We start from the raw sequence: 25,112 nt of genomic DNA, 5'->3' as shown, positions 1-25,112 counted from the left end.
GTATTTTGATTTATGACGCTTTCATGACTACCTGATTTAAAAACTTGTGCTCTAGTCTTAATTGCATATTCATTGACTATCAAAGAGCTAATCAAACTTAACTTTCTTTAAAGTGACACTAAGCCTAAATGCCTAATGTAAATAATGTGTCTGCAACTAAATAAATAGCTTCTCTGTTTTTAGAGATGCTGAGCATCTGCAGCTTCTATTCTCCAGAGATATCCTCTGCATTAGGAGCCTTATTCTTGGGCCTTATGTTCTGAGTACAAGACTACCAGAACTTCTTCCTTAACTCTTCTGAGTAGTGGTTCTGGGATACAATTTAATGGCTGTCATGTTTGCCATCCGTGCAGAGTGTAAATGCTGCCCTCCAAATATTCCAATGAAACCCCTTTTGTTAACAATCAATGTAAGACTCCCATCTAGGTATGCACAATAGCTATTTTTGCCTGGCATGAGCTGGTCAAAGGGAGACCAGTGTTTCTTCAGGTCTGGTTCGTGCCAGACTTAATGCCTATGACGGGGTCACTGCCCTGAAGAGTCAAAAAACCTTGAGTTAGGAGTCCCACCAGCATCTTAAGTTCCAGGAGTAAGAATTTTGCAATATATCTTCATTGGAAGAAAATCTACAGAAGTCATTTTCCATATGCTGGGGAAGGTCATAATTTATAAAATAACATCTCTTTTAAAAAAGAAGCTGCTGTGCTCCAACTATTTCAGGAGGAAAAGTTTCACAAACTAGGAGCATGAAGTATAGTAACTAGTTTTTTCTTCTGTTTAGTTCTGGATACAGCAGGACAAGAAGAATTTGGAGCTATGCGAGAACAGTATATGAGGACTGGGGAGGGCTTTCTCCTTGTCTTCTCAGTCACTGATAGAGGAAGGTAAGCCTGAAATCAACTATGAGACCAGGTGCTACTACTCCATCTGATAACTTTGTTTGCTAAGTCAGTTTCTACTAGAATAACCACATGGTCCTTTGTTGCAGACACAAGCTGATGCCAATGCTTCCTGGTTTTAAGTGGCTAGCTAATATTCCCTCAAATTGTGTTAGAGGGAGTTGGGGTGATATGGCTAGACAAAATTCAACTGTTAATTGTCTACTCAATGGTTCTCAACCTTTCCAGACTACTTGTGTCCCTTTCAGGAGGCTGATTTGTCTTGTGTACCCCAAATTTCACCTTGCTTAAAAATTACTTGCTTACGAAAACAGACATAAAAATACTGAAGTGTCACAGCTGACACTGTTACTGAAAAATTGCGTACTTTCTCATTTTTGCCATATGATTATAAAATAAATCACGCCCCCCCCCTTACTTGAGAAACATTGATATAGAGCAGTATAAACAAGTCACTGTATGAAATTTCAGTTTGTACTTACTTTGTTAGTGCTTTTCACGTAACTGCTTGTAAAATGAGGGAAATATGTAGATGAGTTGATGCGCCTCCTGGAAGACCTCTGCGTACCCTCAGAGGCACATGTACCCTTGGTTAAGAACCACTGGTCTACATTTTATTTCAGTTTCATTAAAGCACCTACCCAATGCTATAAGTGACTTTAAACTATAAATAGGAAAACAAGAATGGGGGCAGGGAACCAAATGCGTCAGGAACAAAATACCTCCCCCAAATATTAAATTGAACTTTTAAAGCTGGCTCGGTATGTCATGCCAGGCTTATTGAGCAGTTCTTGGTAAGAGCGTGTAACATCTATGCTTGGTGTCCTTCATTGAGTGCACTGGTAGCTTTTTGTTTTGGTCAGCCCTTTCCCCTTCCCTTTTCCCTAAGGCAGCTCTATTCTCTTTGCTTCACTCCTTAACCCCTTTGGGCACCCTTAACTCTGCCAGCTCAGTGTTGCTGTGCCTGGTGTTACTAGGCTTGCTGCTGTCCTTTTCTGGCAGGCAGCAAACCTGACAGTTGAATTTACTTGGATAGCACTTCCACTTTTCTTCTATTCCTGGGCATTAGGATTATCCCCAACTTGATGGGTTTTTATAATTAAAAGCAAAGGTTTAAAACATTAGAAAAAGCTGTAGAGGCTTTGTTGGGAAGACCAATTGGCTTTCTTGGATGCTATCTGAAATTTTGGCCTCCATAGTCTTGTATGGAATGGATAACAGTGTATTTTTGGCTGGTAATTTCAAACCTGGTTGCCTAAAATTAAGAGCCTGAATCATATTTGAATTTTTTAAAAAAATTGTCCTGTATGCTTTGAGTGCAAGAATAAAATCGGTATCCTTCCTAGCCATATGGAAACTGGCAAAAGGCTCTTGCTGCCTAAACACAACCTTCTGTTGTCTTAAGTGGAAGTGCCTTTTCCAACTTATGTATGCACATAGCTGATACTAATATTGAGTTGCCGTTCAATGAAGAAAATAGACACCTGTAAAGTTGCATGAACCATATCCTTAGGTTAAGCAGGGCATGCTCCACTGCAACTTTCTAAAAGACCAGAATAGGTCCTATAGATGGCACATTACTGATTTGTGTTAAGAATAATTTTAAATGGATGAACTAGCTCAGTGGTTCCCTAATCATGGAGCCATGGTGACCTAGGATGAAACAATATATTTTTTTTAGGACACTTACAATCCTGGCTCTTTGTCCATAGGCAAGTTGTATTCCCACGTGGTGCCTGGGCACTAACACTACTCAGAGCCCTGGAGCCCAGCTCCACCAATATTTGGGGCTGTTTGTCTCCCCCTGGCCCCATCTGCTGCACCCCCTGCACCTCCCCCGAATGTCTCCCAGTCCCTGCTCATCTTTCCGGGGCCCCGGAGTAAAGAGTCTGTCTCTTCTGTGTAGCTCCATGCTGCCTCCCTGCAGCAACTGCTGCCATGGGGTCCTAGTGCCCCCCAACTTAACTGCCAGGACAAACCAACTCTGAGCCTGTCCTTCCACCTCAGACCCGTCCCTTTTCCAGTGGGACCTCCAGCAACACCTCCTCCCTACCCGCCCATAGTCACCGCTCCTGCCCCATGCTGGGCAAGGAGGCAGCCCCATCCCTCACCCCCAATGAGACTACAGTCAGGGGCAACAGCAGGGGAGCAGCACCCCCCAGCACCCACCATGGGGTCGGTGAGGGAGATTCCTGGACCTGAGGGGCTCTAGGAGCACCTGCAGTGACAGTGGTGAGGGTGAGTGTGCTGCTGGGGGGGTGGGAAAGGGGGCTCCTCCTACAGAGGTTGCTTCAGGGAAAAGGCTGGGGGAGTCCTCTCTGGCCACTGTCCCGAAGCAGCCTGCCTGGACCCCCAAATCATCCCCAGCCCTGCCCCACCCCAGAGCCAACATCCTCAGCCAGAGCTTTCACTCCCATGCCACACCCTCTACCCTAGACCAGAGACCCTCCAATACCCCAGACACCTTATCCCCAGTCCCAGCCAGAACCCTCATCCCCCTGTACTCCAACCCTCTGCCCCAGCCCGGAGCCCCTCCCACACCCCAAGCCCCTCATCTGCAGCCACAGCCCTCACCCCTGCACCACCTCCCATCCCCAAACTCCCTCTCAGAGCCTGCACCCCAATCCCTTGCCCCTGCCTAGGGCCTGCACCCCACACCTCCTCTCCCATCCAAACTCCCTCCCAGAGCCTTAGGCAGGTGGTGGGGCGGAGTTTGGACGGGGGCAGGTTCTGGACACCACCAGAATTTCTACAAACCTGCCATCCTGTCTTCATCCATAAACATGGAGGGTGGTTGTAATCCCACTCCAATTTTTCATGACCCCATAGATCAGGGGTCGGCAACCTATGGCACGTGTGCCAATTTTTAATGGCATGCTGGAGCCTGCCAGGACTCCAGCGTGCCATTAAAAATCCTGCCCAGCCCAGCCTACTCTCCTCTGCCCTCTGCTCCCCTCATGGGGGCAGGGAGCAGAAGCATAGCCGTGCACATGGGGTGGGCAAATGGCCCCACTCTCCCAACAGGGCAAGCCGTGGGGTCAGTGCTCCCAGACCGGAGTGCTGGGCCGAGCACAGCAAGCTGCTGGCCCCTTCCTTCGCCTTCTCCCCTCCCCTGGAGCTCTGCTGCTGCGCGCAGCGCTCTGGAGGTTGGGTCTGCGTGCTCCTGCGAGGCAGCATTTGGCTCCACAGGGAGGCAGACACGCTCCCTACTGAACTGGAGCCCTACTGCTGCCGCACTCCTGAGGGCTGGGGCTGTGCTCTCCCGTGGGGCGGCATGTCTGGTTCTGCGTGGAGCCTCAAGGTTGGGGGTGTTGGATAAGGGGTGGGGGTAGTCAGGGGACAGGGAGCAGGGTGGGTTGGATGGGGGGAATCCCAGTGGGGTGATTAGGGGCAGGGGTCTCTGGAGGGGGCAGTCAGGGAGCAGGGGGAGTTGGATGGGGCATGGGAGTCCTGGGGTTTGTGAGCGGGCAGTGGGTGGATAGGGGTCAGGGGACCGGGAGCAAGGAGGGTCCTGGGGTGGGGCAGTTAGGGTGGGGGGTCTGTGGAGGGGGTGGTCAGGACAAGGAGCTGGGGGAGTTGTATGAGTTGGGAGTTCTGGGGGTCCTGTCAGGAGGCAGGGGTGTGGAGAGAGGTTGGGGCAGGCAGGGTGTGTGTGGGGGTTGGATGGGTTGGGAGTTCTGGGGGTCCTGTAAGGGGGTGGGGAGCAGTTGGATGGGGCATGGGAGTCCTGGGGGTCTGGAGATGGAGGTGTGGATAAGGGTCGGGGCAGTCAGGGGACAGGTAGGGGGTTGGGTCCAGTCTGGGGACAAGGAACAGGGAGGCTTAGATAAGGGTGGGGTCCTGGGGGACAGTTGGGGGCAGGTGTCCCAGGAGGGGGTAGTCAGGGGACAAGGAGCAGCAGGGTTGGGAGTTCTTAGGGGGGGCAGTCACCCAGCCCTCTCCTCTGAACCCCGACCCCCCCCCGCGCGCGCGCACACGCACACACACTCTGCTGTCTACGCTGAGCCCCGTACACCCCCCAGGCCCCTGCCCTGAGTCCTGTACCTCCCTCATACACACCCAGCCCTCTGCTTGACTCCTTCACCCCCCCCCCAACCCTAGCCCTGACTCTGCCCCCCCCCCATACCTAGCCCCCTCCTCTGCCCTGATGCCCCCAGCCCCAACTCCAGCCTACCCCCAGCCCTCTGGGTCCTGGCTGCTGGCCCCGCACAGTCCGCTGCTGGTCTGGAGTTCTGGCTGACGGACCCTTGCCAGCCAGGGTCCCGGCCGCAGGCCTCGCTCAGCCCACTGCTGGCCTATGTGAACAGAACCCCAGAGCAGCAGCGGGCTGAGCGGGCCGGCAGCGTAAGATCAACATTTTAATTTCATTTTAAATGAAACTTCTTAAACATTTTGAAAACCTTGTTTATTTTACAATACAACACTAGTTTAGTTATATAATATATAGAGTTAGAGAGAGACCTTCTAAAAAATGTTAAAATGTATTACCGGCACGTGAAACCTTAAATTAGAGTGAATAAATGAAGACTCAGCACACCGCTTCTGAAAGGTTGCCGACCTCTGCCATAGATCAAGAACCCATGAACAAGTACACGTAAATCTTCCTTACTTTCTTTTCAGTTTTGAAGAAATCTACAAGTTTCAAAGGCAGATACTTAGAGTGAAAGACCGTGATGAATTTCCTATGATTCTAGTTGGTAACAAAGCAGATCTGGATCATCAAAGACAGGTAAATCTTGGCATTTTGTATATCAAGAATCCTAATTCTTTGTTATGGCTTTTGTAGAAATGGTTGTCGAAGATTAATTTCAAATTTTAAAATTAGTAACTGGAGCAAATGACTTTTTCGTAAAATATTTGTAATTAATCACAATGGAAAAGAAATGCAGGAAATTTGGTAACTGCTATAGTTGAGGTTCTTAACGTTTCTCTTTAGGGAGAACTTTTCTGGATCAAAATATTTTACTGTTGATACAGCAGCTTATCTTCTTGACTCTTGGACGTGAGGCTGAGGCTAAATTTATTGAGAGATCTAAGTTATAATATGTGTAATTCTCTTACTCAAAAATTTTCTGTAATATATATTACTCATCAAATTGGCTTGTGCCAAGCATAAAATTCTATCACTAAAAGGTGTAGTGCTTACTCTAAAAGTTTTACTCAGAGTGCACTCCTTATTGTAAAAGCAACAGAAATTTTTGTGTATAACTGAGTTATACACACATAAAGCAGATTATGCAACCAATTGTATGCTTTGAAGTCTGGAGGTATGCAACAGAATTAATGTAGCCCATATTAAATGGATTGAAAACTGTGTAACTGATAAATTGTGGAAAAGTCATTATAAACGGGAGCAGTTATCAGATGTTTTCTAGTGGGGTCATAGAGGTATCTATTCTTGTCCCAGTGCTATTCAATATTTTACTATTGGTGTGGAAGAATATATAAAATCATTGCTGTTAAAATTTGCAGATGACTCCAAAAATTAATGGGAGGGTAAATAACAGGGATAGGTTAACTGTATACAGACCAAACTGGATCCCTTGATAAGAGGTTTATTGGGACAGCATGTGTTTTAATGCAGCCAAATGCAAGGTCATACATTTAGGACCAAAGAATGATCATAATACAATATCAAGGACAACATCTTGAAATGTAGTGACACTGAAAAGAACTTAAGGTAATGGTAGATAATCAGATGAACATGAACTCCCTATGCAGTTCTTTAGGTGAAAGAGTGAATGCAATCCTTGGATATGTAAGCAGAGAAATATCAAGTTGGAGTCGGGGGAGGAGGTGGTATTTTTGTATACGTATTAGCGAGACCATTACTGTAATACTGTGTTCGGTTCTGGTGTTGATGATTTAAAAAGGATGTAGAAACACTGGAAAGGGCTCAAGAATGTCTTTGGGTTTGGAAACCATGCTTTAAGGTGAGAGACTGAAGCTCAATCTACTTAGTTTATCAGAGGAGTTTAGGAAGTGACTTGATCAATGTCTATAAGCTCCTATTTGGGGAAAAGATTTCTAATAGTAGACAGCTAGCTCTTCAATCTAGCAGAAAAATGTACCAGAATTTTCCACAGTTTGAAGCTGAAGCGAGACAAATTCAGGCTTAAATGAGGTGCAACTTGTAGCAAAAAATTAAAGCTAGATCATAGTCCCTTCTGGCTATAAAAATCTATGAAACTATAAACTCTTCTATCACTTTGAGGGCTTTAAAGGTTTGAAACCACTTCCATAAACCTTCAAAATGTCACCTCTAACTTTGTTTTGGTGGCAGAGAATTCCTAATCTCTCATGTGTGTAGGCACTTTGTGCTATTTTATATTCAGTTTGTTACAGCTGAACACTGTGGTTCACATAAAATGGTTAACAATGCTGATATTTAAGAGTAACACCACTGGTGTCTGAAGTAGTATCTATTTAGATGGAAGGGCACTTCATGCTCCACAGACCTATTATTTCATGTTCTGTACACTCAGGCAGACATCAGTGCCTCAGCTGTTCTGGTTATATTTGCAAAGTAATCTTTGCTGCCATAAAAACTTGCTGATGGTTCACATAAAATGGTTTGATTTTGTTAATTGATTGTAGATACTAGTGTGGACCCTTGCCACTGACAGCATTGTGTATTTGATAATATCTTTATTTATTTTAGCCTTAGTATCTTTGACTTGTGGCTTACACAATCAGGCTTTGCTTTGCTACTATCAATATTTCAAGGTCTTAAAATAAAAAGTTCATTAGTTTTGGTTGTGCTTTTTTCCTGCATCTTCATACAGTGGGTACTATTGAAATGCTATGCAGAGACAGAGTTCTGAGAATCTAATTAATCAATGACAGTTCTGTAAGAAATAACACAATTACACTTTTTAGCTGCTGTTCCATAATTCATTGCTGAAATCAAAACCACAGTTTTTTTATTTTAATTGATGGAGAGGGTGCGAGGGAAGACAAGCCCTATAACATATTGACCTATTGCAAAAAGGACTTTATGGTCACCTGCTAATGCAGTTAAACACTGGTGTGCACATGCCACAGATCTATAGGGTCGTGTGTTTCACAAATATAATGTCCACATTGGCCACATGATGAAGGAAAAAAATACTATGAGTTACAAAGGGATATACAAACATTAAACCACAAAATGCTCCTGTGAGGTAAGGAATGAGATTTCAGCAGTATTACTGGATCCTTCTATAGTTTTGGGGGTTCCAAGACAGCCTTGTATATGCTTAATTACGTTCTGGGCCTTCTTTTCATTATATCTAGGCATTTGGATTTAAGAGGATGGTGTTAATATTGGCTAAAAAAACCAAGTCTTCAGACTGTTACTGCAGCCAATCACAGCTTGGTTAAAAGGACCTCTAGTTTGGTGTCAAAGACTTGGTGAACGCTGTATCCTCAGCTGCTTGCTTTTTATAAATGCATGCTGTACAGTTTCTCATAAAGGATTGTTAGGTATAACTTAAATAACATTTTTCAGAGTAGCAGCCGTGTTAGTCTGTATCCGCAAAAAGAACAGGAGTACTTGTGTCACCTTAGAGAACAACAAATTTATTTCAGCATGAGCTTTCGTGAGCTACAGCTCACTTCTTCAGATGCATAGAATGGAACACACAGACAGAACATATTTATACATACAGAGAACATGAGAAGGTGGAAGTATGCATACCAACAGGAAGAGTCTGATCAATTGAAATGAGCTATCGTCAGCAGGAGAAGAAAAAACTTTTTGAAATGATAATTAAGATGACCCATAGAAGGTGTGAGGAGAACTTAACATAGGGAAATAGATTCAATTAGTGTAATGACTCAACCATTCTGTCTCTGTTTAAGCCTGAGTTAACTATCTAATTTGCATATTAATTCAAGTTCAGCAGTCTCTTTGGAGTCTGTTTTTGAATTTTTTTTGTTGCAAAATTGCCACCTTCAAGTCTGTCACTGAGTAGTTAGAGAGGTTGAAGTGTTCTCCCACTGGTTTTTGAATGTTATGATTCCTGATGTCAGATTTGTGTCCATTTATTTTGCGTAGAGACTGTCCGGTTTGGCCAATGTGCATGGCAGAGGGGCATTGCTGGCACATGATAGCATATATCACGTTGGTAGATGTGCAGGTGAACGAGCCCCTGATGGCGTGGCTGATGTGATTAGGTCCTATGATGTCACTTGAATAGATATATGGACAGAGCTGGCATCGGGCTTTGTTGCAAGGATAGGTTCCTGGGTTAGTGTTTATGTTGTATGGTGTGCAGTTGCTGGTGAGTATTTGCTTCAGGTTGGGAGGTTGTCTATAAGCGAGGACTGGCCTGTCTCCAAGATCTGTGAGAGTGAGGGATCATCTTTCAGGATAGGTTGTAGATCTTTGATGCGCTGGAGAGATTTTAGTTGGGGGCTGTAGGTGACGGCTAGTAGTGTTCTGTTTTCTTTGTTGGGCCTGTCCTGTATTAGGTGGCTTCTGGGTGCTCTTCTGGCTCTGTTATGGATACCGCATGGCCCCACAGTATGCCGACATCTTTATGGCTGACTTAGAACAATGGTTCCTTAGCTCTCTTTCCCTAACACCCCTACTCTACTTGCGCTACATTGATGACATCTAAATCATCTGGATTCATGAAAAAGAAGCCCTCGAGGAATTCCACTGTGATTTTTAAGAATTTCCATCCCACCATCAAGCTCAGCCTAGACCAGTCCACACAAGTGGTCCATTTCCTAGACACTATTGTGCTAATAAGCGATGGTCACATAAACACCACCCTATACCGGAAGCCCACTGACCGCTATACTTACCTGCATGCCTCCAGCTTCCATCGAGGACACACCACACGATCCATTGTCTACAGCCAAGCTCTAAAATAGAACCGTATTTGCTCCAATCCCTCAGACAGAGATGAACACCTACAAGATCTCTATCAAGCATTCTTACAACTACAATACCCACCTGCTGAAGTGAAAAAACAGATTGACAGAGCCAGAAGAGTACCTAGAAGCCACCTACTACAGGACAGGCATGGGTCATCTTAATCATCACTCCAATAGGTTTTTTTTCTCCTTCTGATGATAGCTCATCTCAACTGATTAGACTCTTCCTGTTGGTATGCATACGTCTACCTTTTCATGTTCTCTGTATGTTATAAATATCTCCTGTCTGCGTGTTCCATTCTATGCATCCGATGAAGTGAGCTGTAGCTCACAAAAGCTCATGCTGAAATAAAATTATTAGTCTCTAAGGTGCCACAAGTACTCCTGTTCTTTTGTTTAAATAACATTGATTCCCTTTAAAAAGGAGGAGAGTTGAACAAGGCACTTGATGTCTCAGCAGCTTTTTCCAGGGTGGCAGCCTTATTAGCTAATCACAAACTAAATGAGGTTAGGCCTTCATCGGCCCCTGGGTGGCAGGCTTTCAAGGAAGATCCAAAATGGGTGCACGGAAGTGGCTTGTGGTTTAGTAGGTGCTAGTTTTCCTCTGAGTCAGTAATTAACTAATGCACTAGCACAGCACTGTGTTGCTAGAGGTGTTATCTTTAGAGTGAGGCTTAAAACAGGGGTCCTTGGGATTCAGTTTAGGTAACAGAGTAGCAGCCGTGTTAGTCTGTATTTGCAAAAAGAACAAGAGTACTTGTGGCACCTTAGAGACTAAAAAATTTATTTGAGCATAAGCTTTCGTGGACTACAGCCCACTTCTTTGGATGCATAGAATGAAACATACATTAAGGAGACATATATATACATACAGAGAGCATGAAAAGGTGGGAGTTGTCTTGCCAATTCTGGGAGGCCAATTAAGTAAGAGAGAAAAATTTTTGAAGTGATAATCAAGATAGCCCAGTACAGACCGTTTGATAAGAAGTGTGAGAATACTTACAAGGGGAGATAGATTCAGTGTTTGTAATGGCTCAGCCATTCTCAGTCCCTATTTAAGCCTACATTGATTGTATCTAGTTTGCATATCGATTCCAGCTCTGCAGTTTCTCCTTGGAGTCTGTTTTTGAAGCTTTTCTGTTGCAAAATTGCCACCCGCAGGTCTGTCATTGAATGACCAGACAGGTTGAAGTGTTCTCCTACTGTTTTTTGAGTGTTATGATTCCTGATGTCAAATTTGTGTCCATTAATTCTTTTGCCTAGAGACTGTCCGGTTTGCCCAATATACATGGCAGAGGAGCATTGCTGACACATGATGGCATATGCCTAAATTCCCACTTTCTGTTGTAAACTTTTGTGTACCACTCTCGTTTGTTAAACAGCTGCCCCATTTCACCAGTTTATTAGGGGACAAAGTGATTGCAATTATGGAATCACATGCACTTATGTGAGTTTTGACTTCTGTGGATTAATTAGCTTGCAATGCAGTCCTTTTTAGATTTTTTAGTTGATTTAGCAAAATGGACTTCCAGTCAATAGCAGAACTCCATTCTTTTCATATGTTTCTTTTAAAGCTTATGTAGTATTAGATATATTAGGAATTCTGCATGAATTCTAGTCCTGATACTGCAGGGGTGGCCAACCTGATCCTAAGAAGGAGCCAGACTTCACCAATGTACATTGCCAAAGAGCCACAGTAATACCTCAGCAGTCCCCATCAGCTCCTCCCTCCGCTGCTCCCAGGGCCTCTGGCAGCACCACTGATTAGCACCTCCCCCTTCCTCCCTGCATCTCCCGATCAGCTGTTTCATGGTGTGCAGGAGGCTCTGGGGGGGAGGGGGAGGAGCAAGGGCACTGTAGGCTGAGGGGAAGGGGGCGGGAAGGGATGGAGTGGGGTCAGGGCCTGTGACAGAGCCAGGGGTTGAGCAGTGAGCATCCCCCAGCACATTGGAAAGTGGGTGCCTATACAGGGAGCTGCATATTAACTTCTGAAGAGCTGCATGTGGCTCCAGAGCCACACGTTGGCCACCCCTGTGATACTGCATCTTGTAAGGAAGGGAAGATTATTCCTGTTTTGTTTTGTATTTTTAAGATGAAGAAACTTAAGCAGGTGTTACATGACTTGCCCAAGAGCACACAAAGTCAATGGAGGACTAAAATTTGGGTTGTGTACAAAGCTGAGAAGCAGATACTCCCATCAGGCCATACAGTAATGTTTGAATACTATAGGACCAAACTTGGCTTGAGTGCTTATCTCAGCACAGCATAACAAGCATTTGTCATTTTCTGTTTGGATATTGAGCTCTGAAAGAGAACACATGCCAGATATAGTTAGTTAGTTAGTTAACAGTCCCCAGGGATCATGACATTTGAAAGATTGGCTAAAACTCCAGGACAAGGTCTGCAGATGATGATGATGGTTCTGCTCTTCAGGCATGATGGAGCTGGCCACAGCAAGAGGAAAATTCTTTTGCACCGGAAATGGAGCTTTCTTGTTGTTGGTCTAAGACACTGGATGAATTCCCACAGGAATTCAGTGCCCCAGACCACCTCATCTGCTGCTCCAAATAAGATGAACTACTCTGGCCTCGCTTTCGCTAAAAATATACTTACAACAGTGTATGTAGAACTTACTAACCTATTTGAAAAAAGAGCCCAACACAACTTACTTTGGGGATGGGAAGAGAGAAGAAGATCTGACTGCTATATTTACCTACATGCCTCCAGCTTTCATCCATACCACACCACACGATCCATTGTCTACCGCCAAGCTCTATGATACAATCACATTTGCTCCAGCCCCTCAGAGACAAACGCCTGCAAGATCTCTATCAAGCATTCTTACAACTACAGTATCCACCTGCTGAAGTGAAGAAACAGATTGACACAGCCAGAAGAGTACCCAAAAGTCACCCCTAACAGGACAGGCCCAACGAAGAAAGTAACAGAATGCTACTAGCCGTCACCTTCAGCCCTCAACTAAAACCTCTCCAGCGCATCATGAAGGATCTACAACCTATCCTGAAGGACGATCCATCACTCTCACGGATCTTGGGAGATAGGCCAGTCCTTGCTTACAGACAGCCCCAACCCTGAAACAAATACTCACCAACAACCGCACGCCACACAACAGAAACACTCACCCAAGAACCTATCCTTGCAACAAAGCCCGTTGCCAATTCTGGCCTCATATCTATTCAGGGGACACCATCATAGGACCTAGGCACATCAGCCACACTATCAGAGGCTTGTTCACCTGCACTTCTACTGATGTGATATATGCCATCATGTGCCAGCAATGCCTCTCTGCCATGTACATTGGCCAAACTGGACAGTCTCTGCGTAAAAGAATAAATGGACACAACAGACGTCAAGAATTATAACATTAAAAAACCAGTCGAACACTTCAGCCTCCCTTGTCACTTGATTACAGACCTAAAAGTCACAATATTACAACAAAAAAACTTCAAAAACAGACTCCGGAGTCTGAATTGGAATTAATTTGCAAACTGGACACCATTAAATTAGGCTCGAATAAAGACTGGGAGTGGATGGGTCATTACACAAAGTAAAACTATTTCTCCATTTTTATTCCCCCCCTCCCCACACACACAACTTCTTGTCAACTGCTGTAAATGGACCATTTTGATTACCACTACAAAGTTTTGTTTTTTTCCCCTCTGTCCTGCTGGTAATAGCTCACCTTAACAGATCACTCTCGTTATAGTGTGTATGGTAACACCCATTGTTTGTTGTTCTGTGTGTGTGTGTGTGTGTGTGTGTGTGTGTGTGTGTGTGTGTGTTATATTATATATCTCTTGCTACTGTTTTTTGCACTGCATGCATCCAATGAAGTGGGTTTTAGCCCATGAAAGCTTATGCTCAAATAAATTTGTTAGGGCTTGTCTACATCAGAAAGTTGCAGCGCTGGTGAGGGAGTTACAGCGCTGCAACTTAGGAGGTGTACACATCTGCAGGGCACCACCAGCGCTGCAACTCCCTGTTTGCAGCGCTGGCCGTACTCCCGTTTTGTCTCGGGTGTAGAGGATCCAGCGCTGGTGATCCAGCGCTGGTAATCAAGTGTAGACACTTACCAGCGCTTTTCTTGACCTCCATGGAATAAGCAGGTATCCCAGCATACCTGAGGAAGCCTCTGGTAATCAAGCTGGTCTCCTTCCCCGGCTTGCTCTCGCGTTCCCCGAACCCCGAGCAAGCAGGTCTCCTTCCCTGCGGTTTGCAGGGTGGTTCGGGGAACGCGAGAGCAAACCGCGGCGAAGCTGTTCTCCTTTCCCGGTTTGCTCTCTCGTTCCCCGAACCCCCGAGCAAGCAGGTCTCCTTCCCTGCGGTTTGCAGGGTGGTTCGGGGAACGCGAGAGCAAACCGCAGCGAACCTGGTCTCCTTTCCCGGTTTGCTCTCGCGTTCCCCGAACCCCCCTTGAAGCCGCCCAACAGCGCTGCAGTGTGGCCACATCTAACACCACTTGCAGCGCTGGTTGCTGTAAGTATGGCCACTCTGCAGCGCTGGTCCTATACAGCTGTACTAATACAGCTGTAACAACCAGCGCTGCAAAATTTTAGATGTAGACATGGCCTTAGTCTCTAAGGTTCCACAGGTACTCCTATTCTTCTTGCTGATACAGATTAACATGGCTGCTACTCCGAAACCTGTTTTATATTGACTCGGGGCCTTCTTCCTGATCCAGCAAATGGCCAGGACCCTGGTATATGGAGGGCTCCAATCCATATGCAAGGATTGGAAGGACTGGGCCTATTGAAGCCTCGTAAGACTGCGCTTGTTCTGAGTGGAAACTTTGATCTTGTAACAACAAAACAAAATCCTCCTAGGGTGGGGTGATGCATAGTAGGCTTAGTGTGCATGTAGGTTCTTTTATTGTTTTTAATGCCTTCTCTAATGCTTTTTACCTTAAGAATATAGTAGGTGTGCTTAGAAAGAACTGTGTGGTAACTTGTCTGCCGCAATCACTCTGTTATCAGTCTCTGAAAAGAAAACAAGCAGAGCTGTTAGGGCAGCAGACTTTGCTGGGAAATGCACAGTGAAAGCAGGGAACTGTACAGCCTGGACTTTGCCCTAGTCTGAAGGGAGTAAGATGCAGGTCTCTACCCAAAAGGCAACAGCTGGGGAGCTGGAAGCCTGAGTGTGTGGGCCCTTGCTGGATCCAAGGGGGGAAATACAGATGTAGTTGCCGTGAACTGAGACACCCTGTCTTTCCAGTCTAGAGTGCCCTACCTTTTAGATGTACAGATCTGGGAATTGCAGACGAGAGCAGCTGATCTCTGTTGTGGAGCTGCTACAGACAGCTTGGACCAATATTGTAAGGCAACAGGTCAAGGTTAACACCTTGAGTTACACCAGCTAAGCAGGAAACCAGTGAATTCTTCAGTGTCCCCTGAGGCACCCATTGGAAGTGGTTTTTGCTATTAAATATATTTTTATCAATTGTTTGGAAGAAAACAAAGTCACTGCTGATTTTAAAAAGAGAAAATGTGAGGAGGATCCAAACTAGTAGTGTTAAAAGATTGGTCAATTATACAGCGTGGTCTAGGTTGCTTGGTAAACTACGCCTATTTGAACATTTTTTTTTTAAACCATGCGTTTGGCTGTATTTATATTTTGTAACTAAGAATGTAGGTCACATTTACAGAATGGGGTGACTCTCTGGAAAGGACTGGGAGGTCATGGTGAATAACTCACTAAACATGAGCTCCCAATGTGATGTTATGACAATGAGCCTTGGGTGCATAAATGGGTCTATTGAGTAGAAGAAAGGAGGTTGTGCCATATACAGAGGTAACAGCAAGAATTGCTAAGATAGTGTTCAGTCCTATTGTCAGTACTTCAGAAAAGGACATGGAAAAACTGGAAATGAGCTACAGGAATAGTTGATGATCCAGGAAAAACTGCCTTGCAGAGAGACTTGAGAATTGCAATCTATTTAAGGTATCCAAGGGTTGACTTGATTGTCTATAAATGCCTACATAGAGAAAAGGATCTGCTAATAAGGGTCTGTTTACTTAAGCAGACAATTTCACACTAGAAATAAGGTGCACGTTTTTAACACTGGTAATTAACCTGGGGATGTGGTAGATTCTCCATCACTTGAAATCTATAAATCAAGATTAGGTCTTACACTGAGTTACCATGCATCTTTTAGAATTGATCTTTTAGAGCTACAATCAGAAGGATAGGTTCAATGTAGGAATTACTGGTGGAAACTCTGCCTATTATACAGCAGGTCAGAAAGGCCTTAAAATCTGTAAAAAGCATCTCCCCTCTCCTCTTCCAGCCTCTGCACTCCCTGGGTACCTCTCTTCGCATTAACTGACATAATATATGTAAGAGGCATTTTTATTCTTAATTTGTCTCTCTTAATGCTATCTGCTGACCACCCACAAGTCTACCTCTTTATCCCTGCCCTTCCCTTCCTTTGTCCAGTGTCTTACCTCTGTGTGTTTCTGACATCTGAGATTGCAGCTGGACATCCAATTAAATCTCCCCTAAACTACACTTTATCTTTTCTCTCGACCTCTGTCTTCCTGCACCTCTTGCCATTGACATCTGTTCTTCTTCCAGTCAGACCTTTGACTGTCTTCCTTTGTAGCCATGTTTTACCAAGATCTGTTTCTTCATCTTTACCACTAACAATCTGCTTTTTCCTCCTTATGTGGCCATCCAGCATCTTAACAGATGAAAGGAGATGCGACAAAGTCAGTCCGTCAAGGGTGCTTAGCGGTGGTATAGGAAAAGAGCCTGATGCGGGTGGCAAACCTTCCCACAGTGGCTACAGGTTCCCTCACCAGACGGACAGAATTTTAAGCATACTCTGCTTCCTGGCTTGCTGGCTGAGCTCTCTCATGGCTCTTTTTAACCCAGCTTCTCCAAACTGAATGATTTTGGGCAGGATTTTCACAGTTGTCAGTGGAAATGCTGAGACCTTGCTTCATTCACCTTGTTGCTGTATTAGACCTTTGGCCTTCCTTTGTGTCGTGGGCAGTTCTTCAGTTGGCCATAGAGCACAGCCTTCAGCAGATTATCTTGAGGCATGTGTTCCTTGTGTCCAGTGTAGTCTGCCCGGATTGTAGGCTGGTTCCCTCAAGGGTCTGATTATTGTGATCTGTTGGTCCCAAGTAACTCTGAGGATTTTTCTAAGACAGCAGAGGTGGAAACTGTTCAATCTCCACTCCTGCTTGGAGTACGTAACTTAGCTTTCACAACTGTGTATAGGAAGGTACCAAGGACCCAAGAGACACCTTTGTGTTCAGGGTTAGCAAATATTTCAGGTAAGTTTGCCAAAGGTAACAGAAGCTTTGCTGATTCTAGCATCAAGTTCCCTATCAAGATTAAGTGAGCTGGTAAGAATTGAGCTGAGATAGCAGAAGTGATCCATGTTGTCCAGAGCCTTTGACATGGTTAGCAGGAGTGGTATCTGTAAGATTCTGTTGCAAATTGAGTGTCCACAAAAGGTGCTCCTCCTATTCAAGGAGTTCCATGAGGGAATGAAGGCCGCCATCTAGTATTGAAATGGAAGGTCATCTGAGTTTAATATTGATACTGGTATGTAGCAAGGCTGCGTCTTAGCACCCACTAGCTTTGACGTCATCTTCTCTATCTTAAGTATTCCTTTGGGAATTATCAATATGGTGCATGTATTGAATCGATGATGGATGGCAGCTTGTTTTAGCATCAAACGATTCCAGTGCAGAAGGCATGTCACCCGGCTTACTATTCAGGATCTGCTTGTCACAAATGAGCATTTTGGGCTGCGTTGTGTATTGCTGTATGAATATTTTTTCACTGAAACTTGCACCATCGTATCAGGACAAAGCTACTCAGTTTTCTTATAGAATTTCTGTAGCACTGTGTACCCACCTCTCATCTTCTGGAGTTCAAACTATATTTCTAAACAGCTGTGCTTTATATCTTGCACACTTGGTTCTTATCTAGCAGCAGCTGTTTGACTTTTGAGTCATTGTAATTTTGGTTCATAGCAGGCTTTCCTGTTTAAGGAGTAAAACCTGGTTATATGAACTATTACACAGAATTTGAAAAGTATTTAATAAAATGGAAAATGGGGAAATGGTTTAAAGATGGTATATGAACAGAGCTTTCTGATTCTTGTGAATGCTCTTCTCTACACTAAAAAAAGTTAACTTGCATTTTAAATTCTTAGTTTTTTGTATTTTTGGTGAGTAGCTTTATTTTTTTTAAATACCATGCTTGAGAAGCTATACTCAACACCGGTAGTTTAATTTTAATGGCTAGATAATATCAAACTACTGAATCCCTCAGGGATAATGTGATTCATACGCAATATTTAGGGAAACAGCTACTTATTTTTTCATAGACATCATGCTCAGTGTGTGTGTGTGTACGTGTACGCAAATCAGAATATGTCAGTGGAATGCTTAGAGCTTACTCTTAATGATTGCTTTTGATTTCAGGTAACACAAGAGGAAGGCCAGCAATTAGCACGACAGCTTAAAGTAACGTATATGGAAGCCTCAGCAAAAATACGATTGAATGTAGACCAAGCCTTTCATGAGCTTGTCAGAGTAATAAGGTAGGTCAACGGTGTTCTGAGGAAACTTCAAGAACTCGTGAGCTTTAACAGAGAACAAACTGCTGTCTTGGAGAGAAAATACAACTAGGGATAATCAGGGCAAATTCTGCTTGCACATCTGCACTGCAGATGTTAACTGATACTCTGCTGACTGTGTGGGTTTGAGAGGAGAACTTTTTCCCTTAATCCTTGAAGATTTCTGGTGCTAGGCATTGAACATAGTCAATGAAATCTGCTGATGCTTAAATAGTGTAGCCAGTATTCAGCAACTGAATATTGGCTTTGTGTAAAAAGTCAGATACCCTTTCACTAATCATCCCTTTGTCAAGGGAACTGAAAGGGGTTAGGGATTGAAAGATATCAGGCTAGACTAGAGCATGGGTCTGCAACCTATGGCACGTGTGCCAAACCTGTGCCCCCCAAGAAAGGAGCTGCCTCAGCGGCCTGCTCTTGGACTCCCGCATCCCCTCACCTGGCGAGGAGCCCTGCCCATTGTTGCAGAGGGGCCTGCTTACCTGGACCACCTTGGTATAGCTGGCCATGGTGGATTGGCAGCACACCAGGGGAGCAGATTCGCTGCTGAACCTGATCCTGACTCCTGGTGGGTGGAGGCGGGAGAGGCCGGCGGCAGCAGTGCGGGCTGATGAACATCTCTGGGAGGAGGCGCCGAGCCGCGGCTATGGATCACCTGCTGTTCGTGAGTTGGGAGGAGTGGAGAGCCCTACGGCCTGGCCGCGCTGAGCGTCTAGCAGGTGCAGGCGAGCGGGAATTGATGGTGGCCAGAGAGCCCTGGGGCGCGGAGCTCGCATACCACGGGATCTGGAGGAGCGGCTCCTCCAGACACAGCCAGAGGGGAATCTCTCTTGCCGCGGGGCGCTAGTTGCGCTCATGCGGTGTGCTGCGGGGCCCCGAGTGGGTGAGCCAGCTGGGGGCTACAGGAGTGGGGGAGCCCTCTGCCCTGACCCCTCCCCAGTACGCACCCAGCTCTCTGCTTGACTCCTTCACTCCCCCCTCCCCCCACGACCCCAGCCCTGACTCTGGCACCCCCACACATACCCAGCCTCCCCGACTCTGGCAAACCCCAACATACCCTCAGCCCTCTTCCCTGACTCTTGCACCCCACCACATCGCTTGCACCCCTCCCCCCACATCCTGACTCTTGCACCCCTCACATCCCCACCCTGAGCACCAAACAGGTGCTCCCGCATCCCCCCCACATTCCCACCTGCACCCCTCGCACCAAATGGGATCTGCCCAGGTAAGTGCCCTACACCCAAATCTCCTGCCCCAACCCTGAGCCCCCTCCCTCCTTCTAGCTCCTGGCCAGACCCTTCACGCCCAGCCCTGTGCTCAGTGCACTCCCACCCTCAGCTCAGTGCGGAGAGAGGAAGAGAATGGGCCAGAACCAGGGAGAAGGTAGGTACCCACTGTATGCGGGCAGGGCTGGGACCCCAGACTGGCAGTAGGCTGAGCGGGTCTGGCAGCCGGGATCTTGGCTGGCAGGAGCTGGCAGATGGAACCCCTGAGTGGCAGTGGGCTGAGGTGCTCAGACCACTGCTGGTCTGGGGTCCTGGCTGCTGGCCCTGCACAGCCCGCTGCCTGTCTGGGGTTCTGGCTGCCAGACCCTTGCCAGCCAGGGTCCTGGCAGCAGGCTCCGCTCAGCCTGCTGCCGGCCTAGGTGAATGGAACCCCAGACCAGCAGCAGGCTGAGCAGGCCAGAAGCGTAAGATCAACATTTTAATTTAATTTTAAATGAAGCTTCTTAAACATTTTGAAAACCTTGTTTATTTTACAATACAACACTAGTTTAGTTAATATACTATATAGACTTATAGAGAGAGACCTTCTAAAAAACATTAAAATGTATTATTGGCACGTGAAACCTTAAATTAAAGTGAATAAATGAAGACTTTGCACCCCACTTCTGAAAGGTTGCTGACCCCTGGCCTAGAGCCTTGTTAGTAAGCTCACAGCCTAGCCTAGCCTAGCAGGTTGCTTGGTTCAATGCACAGCCCCCAAAACAGACCACAGTATAGTCTTTCAATCAAGCCAAGCATACAACAAACCAAACCAACAGATCAAGGATTATGTAGTTTATTCTTCCTTCACCTAGAGAACTGCCTTGTTTACTGCTCCTGTCTGGCAGGTGAATGTACAAAAAATAAATAGCTTAATCAATGGTAAAACTAAATGCCTTCTGGAAGTGGCTGCACTTCTTTGGTAAAATATCTCCCTTTTTCTCCCAGTCAGAGTGGATAATCAAATTACATGTGCCTTGAACAGAGCCTGTTAGACCAATATGAGTTACTTTACTGAGAATGCTTTTGCTTCCACTTTGCAGGTTCAACTCCAGGCCCCAGCATGCCAAGTGCGTGTTTGGGGCGGGAAGCCGTGAGGGGCGCTCTGCCGGTGTCGCAAGGGTGGCAGGCAGGCTGCCTTGGGCGGTTTGCCTGCGGAGGGTCCGCTGGTTCCACGGCTTTGGCGGACCTGCCGCAGGTGTGCCTGCGGGAGGTCCACCGAAGCCGTGGGACCAGCGGACCTACCGCCGGAGGCAGCCTGCCTGCCGTGCTTGGGGCGGCAAAATCCCTAGAGCCACCCCTGCCACTTTGTAGATTTTTCAAATATAGAGACCGTCAGCAAAAATGCCCTTGCTGACTTCTGTTAGTGCCACCACAGGAGGGGAATAAAGAGTTGGATGTACCAGGAGGGAGAATTTTCTGTCTATGGAATAACAAGGCAAATTGTGGGGTGGAGAAGGAAGGATTCTTTTTCCTTCCCTGTGGTTGTGCCTATGGACCTAAATAAAAAACAGTGCCTTGAATAACAACCAGAAGTGACTAGGAAGGGAGTGAAACCCTGGAGCACATGCCTGTTTCCTATGGCAAAAGCTGCTAAGTAAGCAAAAAGTCACCACCTGAGCTTTCTGAAGCTTTGGAGTATCAAATAAAGCTCCATGTAGAGCGCAATGCAGTGATTCCAATAGGATGTCACAAAAGCATGGATAACTATGGTGAGAGTGTTATGTAATGTCCTCCTAAAGTGCATGGAAAAAGATGGCTCAGGTTCCTAGTGTCTTCTGTCAGCGTAGAGAGGAGTTCTAGAAAAGGGTTTAAAATCTCAATTGAAGGAAATTGATTCCTTTGATGGCATCCTGCCCTTCAAAATCTGTCAATAACTGACCCAATTCCTCACTAGTAGATTTTTTTAGTAGCCATCAGGGACGTGGGTCTCAATTGCAAATTGTAGCTCCCATCACACTTACACATCCTCTGGGTGAAAATGGAAAAATAAATGTTATATTCATCATAAAAATACTGCTTTGGCACTTCAGGAAGGGAATTCTTATACCTAAAATCCCATAGCCTAGCCAAAGGGTGCTAACATACTCTGTGGACATACTCTTCTTGGCTTATTGATCATAAGGGTGGTACAGTTTTGGTTTTGAGGCAAAACGCCGTCAGAGTAGCTTGCTGTAGTTATCCAGGTAGCATAAACACCATTTTAAAAATCTGGTTTATAGTGTGGTCATAGGCCAGAGACAAGTAATATATTTTCAAGAGCTATCACAGATTATCCTGTCCTTTTTGGCTAGAGGCAAAAGAGAGTAAAATATAGAGCATTCATCCTCTATCATTAGGATTTGCCTCTTCTTATTCCTAAAATTATCATTCAGATTTGATTTCAATTTAAATGGTACTCAAAAACAAACATGTCTATTTCACTTCTCCAAAGAGGATGAGTTATGTCATCATTTGGATGTTGCATAACTTCAGAACTGAACTTGTTGGCTATAAGTAACCCATTTTGAACCATTTAAATTGCATCAGAGCAATTTGCTCTGTTTCATGGAATTTCCCTTTTGGTTAAAGGAAAGCACAGGCTTTTAGAAGCATTATAAGAAGAGCTAACTAAAATGTTGAATTTCAATACTTATTGATGTAGCTTCTAGAACCAGGCATGAATTAAGATTGTTGATCAGTCATTATTAATATTATTATTGCTTATGCCCCCTGCAAAAAACAGGATTTGGGGGAATCTCTGTAAGATATGGTTTGCAGAGACACGACATCTTAGATTTATCCATGAGAATTGGTTATTTATGGTTATTTAAGCTGTTAATATTAAGGTACAAATATAGGCCTATTGTCCAGTATTTGGTTATAGGCACGACACCTTTTTTTACCTTAGAGCATGCCCAGAAGAGTAGCAGTCTAACCTTCCTGAAAATCTTGCTGGGTCTGACATGAACTGATATAAGTGTGCCTAATAGTATTCATGAGCAGTAATCTCTCTGGACAGGGACTCTTATGTTTGTACAGTACTTAGCATACAGTTTCTAGGTTCTGTGACAATACAAATAATCTGAAAATCCTGGAACTTGTCTAGCCAACATAGGTAATGGTGGTTAAGACTAATTTTGCCAGAGCAAGAGTATCATAAATAAACTTACTTAAATATAGAGCAGATTTGAGTTAGAAATATATTAACTGAACTTTAATCTTTTTAGAAAATTTCAAGAACAAGAGTGCCCTCCTTCACCAGAACCAACACGGAAAGAAAAAGATAAGAAAGGCTGTCATTGTGTCATTTTTTAAGAATCCCATGAATCAAGCTATCAACTGCCAGATTAATTTTTCTTTCCACCATTTTGCATCACTTTGGGTATGCTTTTGTGCCATGTCCTATAAATGACCACCAAAATAGCCTTAGTCCAAGAAGCTGGCTGAATACAGTCCTAGAAGACAACTAGTCATCTCAGGGCAGACTTCAAAGCAAAACACTAAGGCTGCTTCTTTAAAATCACAGTTCCTATTTTTGCTCCCTTTAAGAGCTTGCACCTTGTGGAATTTTATTCATAAAGGAGATGAAACAAAACCTTAGAGGACAAGGTGTTCAAGTGAAACATAAAAGTTGTTTTATGTTAATTTATTTTTCACTTTTGACATTTCATTAGCTACTATCAAGGAGACTTCTAATCAAAGCGTAAAGTGTATTTAATAAAGAAATGTAGTGGCTTTTTGCCCTTCAGTTAAATTAGAGTTCAGCTAGCCTTGAGAAACCAAAACTGAATTTCTTTGTCAGCAAAAATGTTTCACCTCTTGTTTATGCTTCAGCTTTTTTTCCAGTGGCCAAAAGTCTACTTACTGTATTTTATGGATCTAGAATAGCTACAGGATTATTACTACTACTATTATAATGTGGCCAAATACCTGGGCTCATTCTGGACTAGCCATTTCAGTTTATTAGAAAAATTTCACATTATTGTTGGAGGGAAAAATTTTCCTGTGTCTTCCTTTGATGTATTTCTGGGTAAGGGATTCAAGAAAACTAAAATTGTAGCTGTTTTTGTTTCATGTAATATAAAAAGATGGATTTGATCTTTCCAATGTCAGATGATTAAATGTTTTTGCTATATACTTTTATACATTATTTTCTTATCAAACTAGTTAACAAGTATTTTTATATGTTTGTAAGCAAATATGCTTTCACAGCATAACGTGTATATGTAAAGATGAATATTTAATTCTCACGGTTCACGTTTAACTGACAAAATAATGCGGGATATGCTGAACTGTGGTAGAACTTCTCCTTACTGTTCTGGTTGTATCCAGCCATGGCCAATCATGTGCCATCAAGTAAAGTTTGGCATGCTTTCAAGTAATGTTTAGTATCCCTTGTGAAAGACTGACCATTATGTGAACTATATTAAACTGTAAGACTTTTAAATGACTGTTTAATTTAACTGTGGATGGTTTTTGAATTTTGAGTTCTGTGGATTGTGTTTAAACAATTCAAGACTATGTTCCCTGACTCTGAAATACTGAGTGGTATTGCACAGTTGTCACCTTATTGAATGTGTCCAACAATTCTATGGAGTTTGGTTATTAAGCATACCTGTGTATAACTTGAGGTGCTAGAATTAAAGATGATCTAACCATTATCAAGAGGTAAGCACATTGCACCTTTTGTCTTTTAAAAACTGAATCTCTCCTTGGGAGAAAGGGTTAACAATAGCTGGAAGGGGGACTAGGACAATAAAGGCAAATTTCTACATACTTTCAGTCTGACAGGAGCTTGAAATTTGACCTACAGTGATGTAACCTGAATGGACTTAAAAGCATCTAAGTAGAAATGGCTTCCTGATTCAACTGATGCTGTGACCAGCGGCTGATACCAGAGGACTACAGAATGATAGTTCACAAAATAGGCCATTCAAAATAAATGTCTTGTACTTGGCTATATTTTGGCGTGTGCGAATTGTTGATTGCTCTGCCAATAAAAAATTATAACTCTGCTCTGGTAATAAAATCTTGAAGACCACTAGATTGTGTAACAAGCCAGGTTAATGCTAGGAGACGTTTATAGTAGAGGAAATTAAATTGCAGTAGGAAGCTTAAGTTGGCTCGCTGACTCTGCATACACACCATGGTTAGTTTTCTGAGAAATGACAATGTTTTACAGACATCATGTAAAATATGTTGTGTGTGCGTGCTGGGTCATTATTTCAAATTTTCTAAAAGTTACTCCAGTAAAGACCCTGTGGAATGTTTGGCAGATGTATTACATTCTCCACTTCTAAGAAATGATGGCCTTTAGCAAAGATGGTGGATTTTTATTTCTCAGAAGTGTAAAGCATTTGGGATTATGGGAAGGCATTAAATGTAAGATATTGCATTATGTTCCTAAGCAGGCCCGCTGACAGAAATTCTGGGCCCCAGGGCCGGGTCCAGAGTGGAAGTGATGAAATAGTCACATCCAGGAGCGCCCAC

At 44.3% G+C, this 25,112-nt stretch overlaps 1 protein-coding gene across 2 annotated transcripts in view; it reads left to right on the top strand.

Moving 5' to 3' along the window:
• Positions 1-24,626, top strand: part of RRAS2 (RAS related 2) — a 92,583-nt gene extending 67,957 nt beyond the window's left edge. For both annotated transcript variants that reach the window (XM_030560446.1, XM_030560447.1), the window contains exons 3-6: positions 782-884; positions 5,520-5,628; positions 18,224-18,342; positions 22,850-24,626. In XM_030560446.1, the coding sequence (XP_030416306.1) occupies positions 782-884; positions 5,520-5,628; positions 18,224-18,342; positions 22,850-22,937 (419 nt within the window). In that variant the 3' untranslated portion in view covers positions 22,938-24,626. The remainder of the gene's footprint in view (positions 1-781; positions 885-5,519; positions 5,629-18,223; positions 18,343-22,849) is intronic.
• The last annotated feature ends 486 nt before the right edge of the window (positions 24,627-25,112 follow it).

This window comes from Gopherus evgoodei, chromosome 4, assembly GCF_007399415.2.
Source record: "Gopherus evgoodei ecotype Sinaloan lineage chromosome 4, rGopEvg1_v1.p, whole genome shotgun sequence".
NCBI classification, from domain to species: Eukaryota; Metazoa; Chordata; order Testudines; family Testudinidae; genus Gopherus; species Gopherus evgoodei.
This window is presented reverse-complemented; position numbering and strand designations above follow the sequence as displayed.